An 8,140-nucleotide genomic window follows, 5' to 3' on the forward strand; every position below is an offset into this window, starting at 1 on the left:
ACAATCTAATCCCCTCCCTTTCCACGCTTGCATAGTTTAGTTTCAGAATCTCACGTGGGTTTTCTTTTCCTTTTTTTTAAGAAAGGGAAAAAAATAAAACACTCCAGAGAGACCCGCGATTTCTGCCATTTGTACTGAATGAACAAGGCCTTGTCTGCCTTCCCTTCTGGAGCGGACAAGCTTGTCATTGGAGAAAAGCCGCGTCGTCGATTGGAGCAGCCCCGGCGGGGCGGGCAGCAGGCGGGGTTAGCCCCGGAGCGTCTTCCTGCCGTCCCTTTTCCCTTTCTGCTCGGCGCTTCCTGGCCAGACATGGCCTCTTTCTTGGATCTGGACAGCGTGGACGGTGAAGCTGCGCCGCCGATTTGCACCAGCCGTTTCCTTTTCGGTTGGTAAAGACGTGTGGGGGCTTCGCAGGCCGGAAATTTTGCCTGGCGGTCATATTTGAGAAATGGAGATGGGGGGGGGGGAGGCTGGAAAGGGGGATGGTTCTTTGCTACGCCCGGAGTAGCCATCGGTTGGGAGGATTTGATCGCTCTGGGAATGGCTTGAACGGGGCTTTAATGATCGTATTAGAACGGGACGTTGGACCGCGTGATTAAGTAACCGCAGGTCGGGTTTTTATTCTGGAAAGCTGAGCACATGGAGGCACCACGTGCTTCCCTGTCCCGATTTCAGTTCGTGCTCTCCAGCTCGGCCTTTGCAAGCGGCTTGGCTTGTTGATTGAAAAAAAGGCCGGGAAGTCATATAAGCCACGTGTTGTTTGCTCTTCTTCGGTTGCAAGGAAGTGTTGGAAGAAATGTCCTTCTGGGTTCGGCTCCAATTGGGGGAAAAAACACTGGAGACATGGAGGCTGCTTGGAAAGATGGTTTTAATGGTGGGCAGGACCACATGGCTTGAGTCCTGAACAGAAAAGCTGATCACATGTTTCAGTGTTGGTGGAGAAGAAGGGAAGGAAGGACTGAGATGCTGAGTCCCTGGTTTTATGCCCTCTCTGGCCTTTGATCTTATATTCTGATTGGTTGTCAGACTCCCATGGAGCCATGCAGGCTGCTTTTTGAATCCAGGTTTGGTTGAGTTCTCAGATGCCATGTGGGGAGTTGGGTAAAGTGCCAATATTATCATGCCTTAATCCCATTGCCCTGGAGCTAATGGGGAGAACTCTTTATTATGTAAAGGGACTGGCTTGGCCTTCTTAATGGCCCATTGACAAAAAAAGGTGTGGGGGGGGCAGGAAGCTGCAGGAAGTTTCTCTTTAAAACTTTCTCCTTTTCACATCCAGGGAAATATAATATTCTGCCTTTTCAATATTTCCTAGGATATTTCATTTTTCTGGGAAAGGGTTGGGTGATAACTTTCCACAGAAGGTTGAATTTCATCGATCAGGGTGGAACTTAATGTGTATTCCACAGGGCAGCATGCAGGCCTCACTCCATTCCAACTCCTGTTGGAGTAATTGCATAGCAAGGCTTTCTAACATTGGTAAATGAAAAATTAAAGCTGTTAAAATTTGTCGTCTGTTGTGGGTTTTTTTTCATGCAGCCTGGAATACTGAAGTGAATGTGCAATAGAGATTGTTCTGCCTGTTTTCATTTGTTTCTATAAAGGTTGATGGAGGGGATTTGAAATTCAACATGTCACTCAAAATTATCTCCAAAATTTTTCATGAAAGATACGTTTGTTGGGCAGCAACTTTGAAGTACCGTAATGAACAACTAAGAATGTGTTCCTTTATATAACACTAAAACATCATTGGTTGATTTGCAGATAATTCTGAAAATCAAAAATACTTGTTAATTCCTTTGGCTTTAGAATCAAATATAGTACTCCCATCATTTCAAGTTGGAGGAAACATAGAGGATATCAACACAAAGCATGTTGAAAAAAGCATCACATAAGAAGACAGTGGCAAACTGTTTTTATATTTTTGCCTAAAAGGAGAGATGGGTATTTCCATGAGGTAGCAGAAATCAAGCTCAGCTCAGAGACCAAAAGTTATCGGCTTTTGATCATGCTGGATTTATTTTTTGGCTTCTGAAGAGTGAAAGCATGTTGAAATGTGTAGCATTCCTGCAGTTGGGGAAACTTGCCTCTTCCTTTTAAGAAAATGTGTGCTATTTTTTTAAAAAGTGTCTTGTTATAATATCCATTTGAACCCTCCCTAGGATGTGAGCTGAACAGCAGTGCACGTTCCTATACTTTTAAAGTTTCGGAAGAAGATGATTCAGAGCATTTCTTAGCTCTAAATATGGTAAGATATTTCACTTCACTGTGAAATGGGGAGACTAGCAACAGGCTATTTCCTAGCTAGTGTTAGTGTTAATAAGGTAGAATTTTGTGCAGATTACCATGAATGAAGCTGCACATCTTCTGTTGCAAACATTGAAGTAAAGTCTGTTTATTTCACATAGTTGATAAAATACTTTGTTGGCAAAGCTGGTTTAATGCCTATCTGCTTGGGCAAGATGGCTCTGAGCCTTTGTATTTTTCTGCATTATTATGCCACAGAACATAACCTGTGCATTTGCACACACGAATACACAAAAATCAAATATTTTGGGCTGAAGGCTACCTTTTCTGATTGTATCATCCCAAATGTTACTTGCTTAAAATCATAAAGCAAGATTTTAAAGCAGAATCTCTTAGGTGTATTGTGATTCTGCATACTTCTTTTAATCAGTAAATTTAGCAATAAAGGGAACTTTACCACAAGAAGATTAGGGATATATATATGATTTTGTTCTAATCCTGCTTCCAAATGCTTATTGGAAGAGGTTCATCATTAGAACTTAAGATAGCATTTCATTCTTTGCTAAGCATTCCTCAGTATCCCCTTTCAGTTTTATTTCTCCTTCTCTTTTCAAGGCTTGCCTGTCCGCGGGTGCCAAAGAAGAATGCAACATTGTGGAGGTGGTGGGTCATGACTATCAGAACAAGGAGGTTGCTGTGCCTGTGGCTAACCTGAAGCTGTCGTGCCAGCCCTGGGTAAAATAATATTTTGGGAATATGGGTGTCTTGGAGAAAATCAGTGTCATGGTTCCAGAATGTAGATTTGAAAGACTTTCAAACACAATTGGGCATACTTGGAATGGCCCCTCTGATATGCCATGGTGGTTCAGTGGTTAGAATGCAATACTGCAGGCTACTTCTTCTTATTGTCGATTGCCAGCAGTTTGATTCCCATCTGTTCAAAGTTGACTCAGCCTTCCATCCTTCTGAGGTTAGTAAAATGAGGACCCAGATTGTTGGGGACAATAGGCTGACCCTGTAAACCACTTAGAGAGGGCTTTAAAGCATTGTGAAGCAGTATATAAGTCTAAACACTATTGCTATACTCCAAAGATTGAGGTGTATCACCAGATTTTCCAGAGCCTGCCTTCTATGGTTTCTCCAGAGTGGGTCAAAGAATATTCATCCTGAGTGAAATATTTGGTATTTGAAAATTTGGTATCAGAAAATCTTTCTTGACCCATGACTTTCTAGATCATATCTGTTTAATCAGCTTAAATAGGGGGCTTATAATAATGAATATAATAATATAATAATGAATCATTAGAATAACTGGATATATTTCACCGGTTTAAAAGGTGTTAATGAGTGCTCTGAATCTCCATAGACGTGTTAATGAGAGTTAAATTTGCAAATTAGGAACACAGTATTTCTCTTTCATTATATGAGAACGTCATGGCTCACATCCCCCCCCCCAAAAAAAAACCCCAATAGCCACAGATGCAACAAAGCATCTGAATAAACCTCAAAACCTGTTGAACTAAATGAGACTTGGGGATATCCATGATGTTTCACAATTGCTTTGTCTCCTTATTTTTCCACAGTTGTGTTTAGATAATTTTGAGTTCCAGCCCCCAGTGACCTTCCGTCTGCGCTCAGGATCTGGCCCTGTTCATCTTTCAGGACAACATCAAATCTGTAAGAACCCAGGAAAGGGATAGAAGAAACTATTGGGTACAGTGAGCATGTCATAGTAATTCAGGGACATAGAAAAGTAGTAGTACTTTCTGGAGTCGAGATCACAATTCCAGGTTGAGTGTCTTGGCTACTCCAACTAGCATGGTCAATATTGTGGATTCTGGAACTTTTCCTGGTATAAGCTGGTTTTTGTCATTTACATGGAAAAGAGATCTGCTATCTAACAGAACCAGCATTTTTGCCCACCTGCTTTGGAGCAGTGCAAACCTCTGAGGATATTGGGTGAACTGCTAAATATGGGGGGCTCTACCAATTTAAACTTCATTGTTTTTAGACTGGAAATTAATGGTTAATAGGAAGGATAGAGGCTTGAGGAATTCTCTGGATGGTATAAACAAGCCAAATTGTTTCTCAGTTCACAGAAAGGATCTTTCAGATGAAGACGTCAGTGATGATGATGATGATGAATCTATTGATCAGGAGGAAGAGCTTTCACCTATCAAGCCAGCCAAGAAGAAACAAAAATCATAGCTGAGCTTCTCTGTAGGTAACTGTTCAGTTGCCTGAGAATGCTCATCCTGAGAGGAATATTGTAGAGTTCTTGTTTTTATTAATTAAGCTTGTTATATTCTTGTAGGATACCATGGACAGTTCTCCATTCACACCATTAGTACTGACCTCCTGAAATCGGCCTTTTCATTTAAAGGCTCTGGACAGGAAATGTTCTACAGCTTTTTGCTCATTAACCCCATCTCTGATTTTATATTCTAAATAGCATGATGTATTGTGGAAAAGAGCTTACTATTGCTCATGGACAAGGAAAGTAGCTATCTCCAATACTATGGTAGGGACCCTCCCGGATCCAGCTTTCTTTGTCAAGGGAGTGTTACAGACCTACAGTATGTGCTGATCTTGGAAAACTGGTAGCAGCTTAATGAAGTTGGTCTGGGATCTCTGCTTCTCCCCAAGATGTGAGGGGCGGTAGAACCATCTAGATGTGGTTAATTGTGGGGCTAAAAATAGGTGCCCATATCTTGGATGTGTTTGCTGCCGTGATTGAGATTTTTGTTTGTGACAAGTGCTACAAATTTTACTTTATTGAGATGCATCTGGAGCTGAATCAAATAGGTTACTGAATCTGGTGACCTTTAGAAATAGATGTTTCTTATTTTTGGGGGGGGGGAATCTGTGGAGTTGTTGGAGAACTGCAAGTGTGTAACTTCCTGGGGAAAAAATCAATACTGTGGTCAAGAATTTCTTGATACTAAGAAAAGTATCCAATTATAAGCCCTTTGCTCCTGATATTATTTATTTTTTTCCAGGTAAAAAGTAGGGTGTGTTTTCCAAATGTTTTATATCTGTTTTTAAGGTAACATTTTTTTAGTGAACATTATCAACTTCTCAGGGAAAGTTACTGACTCCATTTTGCTAACATTGGGTGGCTCTTAATTTTGTTTTGATATGAGCCACATTCTCTGCAATGGTTGATATATTCCATAGTTATTGAAGATATTCCCTAGATTCACTTTCTGATAAAAAAATTAAGGTATATTTTTTATTTAACTTCATAGAGTTTGAAACATTGCTCGCCATTGGCCAGACGGAGTTTATTACAATTTATAATTCAAGACAAGTTTTTACCCTTGATAGATAGCTGAGAATGCTGCCTGTATGTTTCGCCCTTGTTACTGGTGTCCTTTTTAAAAAAAATAAACACATTTATTATACATGTTCACTTTTGCTTTTTATTTTCTTGAACAATGTTGAGTGTTGAAAAATACAAAATGAAGTACTGTTACTTCATTTTTCTATCATTTCTATTCATTCCCTTCCTTAAATATGTAATGGGTTTAATGAGAATTTCTAGCATTTTCTAAAATAGGCTACAATTATCGTTACTGACTATTTGGATGGTGCTGACACAAGTAGGATTGTTTCAGCCTTGCAAGGATGTACTTAGCTGCTCAACAATTACAAAAGTAAAACCTTAGTTTTAATCCGAATTATTTGCTACTCTTTTGCTATTTTAGCAAGCTTTCTAATCCCAAGCTTATTCCTATTAAACCTGGTAGTTTATTTACATAGTGCTCTGGCTTTAGGTTTCTGTGCTAAGTCTCCTATGCTGCTTTCCTCTTCCAGCTGTGCTTGAAGAATGCAAACAGTTGTCTGTTGAATCCAGCTCATACCCAGGTTCTACCACAGAGTGGCTCATTGTTAGTTCCCTTCTTTTCACTTTCAGGCTGTGCTACCTCACTCTTCCCCAACCAGTATTTTTTTTTAACCCAACCAGTGTTTTGTCTCTACTGGGTGAGTAACTTTAGTAGCATCCTTCAACCTTCTCTTTCCCCATTGCTTTCTTGCTTACAATTCAGCCTTTTCTTTCCTCCAGACCTCTTGCCTGCCTTATGGTTTCCTGAAGGTCCAGCAACTCCTGTATCATCTTCCTGGGTTTTGTATTGTCTCCTTTCTGTTGAGAGTAGTCTCCACATACAGACTCTCATACCTAATCCAGCAGCACTGTCTGCCAGAGACTTTCTGATAGCTGGCTGGCAGCGACAGAAGCAGAGACGCTACAGAGATTGCAGTCTAGAATGACCGTGAATCGGAGCAGGGATTGCGGCTTCCAGAAGGTCTGGATTCACTGCTGGTAGAGAAAAGCAGAGCAATCATTCTCAGGTGGCTGTAAGGGTTGGACCAGCATGGCTGGTTCTGCATTGTTCAAAGGGCATTTGGGAGGGTGTTTCTTTATTAAAGCAATCAAGGAAGAAAAACATGAATTCTTAACATGGTCCCTAAAATGAAATTATACCCTGTTACTGAAATTTGTTGCTTCTCCTGGTTTTGGTGAAGATAACAAATTGCTTCAGTGTGGAATTCCCCTGTCTCCTTTTGGGTATGTATATGGATGGGGCATTGAGGTACAAACATGTACATAAACATTCACCAGCAAAATAGGTATATTTTGAGCAACAAATCTATTTAATTCCTGTTCAATGATTAAATTGGATTCCAGATCTGAGAAAACACATTTTGTTGACTGGAGTTCTTTTACTTTGGCCGTCCCCAGCTTGGGGCTTCTGTTGAACTATCAATTTGCATCGTCTCCAGCCAGCACAGGGCGTGTTGGTTGAGGGAAAATGAGGGCTAGTAATTCAGGGCATCCAAATAGGGTGAGATTGAACCCACTATTCAAATGTTTATTGGATATTTGCCCAAGAAAGAGATTGCAAAAGAAGTATAAACTTGGGTAATAATCAATTTTTAGCTCCATTAACTAGAGGCTTGGGTTGGATCCTTAAGGACAATAGTGCACAGAGTTGAATAGTTTCTTTGGTCATTTAGGTGATCAGGTGTGTTCTGTGGTTCTAATTGTTGAAATCCTTGAATGCCTGACGCATCTTTTTATCAGACAAAAGGAGACATATTCCTTTTGTATCTGATCACACTTGGTCAAATAAAGTATTCAATTAAATTCAAATCTAATAAAATAACATTTCTGGGACAAAAAGCTTTGGGAAAGATGAATCGGACAGATTAATAGATGGGTGATGCTAATAACTTGATGTTGGAAGCCTTTGCAAGAAAGCTAGAACCACAGATGTTTCTCTACACCTGTTTTCAGCTCAATCTCCAAATCAGCCTCCCCAGTCTGTTTTTTTCTAGATAAGCAGACCAACCACTTCGAGTTCCTCATACCAGGCTGGGAATATGGCAACAGTAGGGCAAGAAGGTCTTCAAGTCATTTATGATTCAAATGATTTGTGGAATGGGGTGACATACTCAACAAATTTCCTGAAAGCATAGATTTTTTTCCCTGCAAGCAAAAAAGTGTAGTTCTCAGTTTTAAACAGCTCTTCATAAAAGAGCAGATTCTTCATGCAACCACAGGATGGCAGCCTTATCAGCAAAGACAATTTCTTAAATTTTGTTTCTTTCTAGGGACTTTGAAGGGTTTAGTTTTACCCATTCTTCAAAGGTCTTGGATGGAGCTCAGGGTGTGTTAGAAAACTTGTTTATGATGCAATAAAGTTACCTGCACATCATTTTAAGAGGCTGAGAAATCTATATTGGTTATTTCAGCTAAACTGTGTAAACAGGTTGCATTGGTTTGAACATCCATCATATTTGCTGTTGCCTGTTTGCCAGCACATTTGAAACTCTTTAAAAGCTGCTTTACACAGCTTCAGTTCCAAAGCACCATGTGATGACCTGAATA

The 8,140-nt window shown here is 40.2% G+C and overlaps 1 protein-coding gene across 3 annotated transcripts; it reads left to right on the forward strand.

The window, feature by feature from the left end:
- The first annotated feature begins 255 nt into the window (after positions 1 to 255).
- Positions 256 to 6,950, forward strand: NPM3 (nucleophosmin/nucleoplasmin 3). Of its 3 annotated transcripts, XM_014066751.2 has the most exons (6): positions 1,059 to 1,479; positions 2,163 to 2,248; positions 2,863 to 2,982; positions 3,831 to 3,924; positions 4,340 to 4,467; positions 6,314 to 6,950. In XM_014066751.2, the coding sequence occupies exons 1-5, from the start codon at positions 1,395 to 1,397 to the stop codon at positions 4,453 to 4,455; spliced, it is 501 nt and encodes a 166-aa protein (XP_013922226.2). In that variant the 5' UTR covers positions 1,059 to 1,394; the 3' UTR covers positions 4,456 to 4,467; positions 6,314 to 6,950. The 3 variants fall into 3 exon arrangements, with proteins under 3 accessions (XP_087581854.1, XP_013922226.2, XP_013922218.2); XM_087725728.1 differs by lacking the exons at positions 1,059 to 1,479; positions 6,314 to 6,950 and adding an exon at positions 256 to 385 and having other exon boundaries at positions 4,340 to 5,651; XM_014066743.2 differs by lacking the exon at positions 6,314 to 6,950 and having other exon boundaries at positions 1,072 to 1,479; positions 4,340 to 5,651.
- The last annotated feature ends 1,190 nt before the right edge of the window (positions 6,951 to 8,140 follow it).

Source organism: Thamnophis sirtalis, unplaced genomic scaffold (genome assembly GCF_051295495.1).
Source record: "Thamnophis sirtalis isolate CommonGarterSnake01/CBP01778 unplaced genomic scaffold, rThaSir2_p1.2 scaffold_11, whole genome shotgun sequence".
In the NCBI taxonomy this organism is placed as follows: domain Eukaryota; kingdom Metazoa; phylum Chordata; class Lepidosauria; order Squamata; family Natricidae; genus Thamnophis; species Thamnophis sirtalis.

Coding starts and splice junctions, on each gene's coding strand:
- NPM3 (XM_014066751.2), top strand. CDS start 1,395: ATGTGTATTCCACAGGGCAGCATGCAGGCCTCACTCCATTCCAACTCC. Junction 1,480..2,162: donor AGCAAGGCTTTCTAACATTG/GTAAATGAAAAA, acceptor AACCCTCCCTAG/GATGTGAGCTGAACAGCAGT. Junction 2,249..2,862: donor ATTTCTTAGCTCTAAATATG/GTAAGATATTTC, acceptor TCTCTTTTCAAG/GCTTGCCTGTCCGCGGGTGC.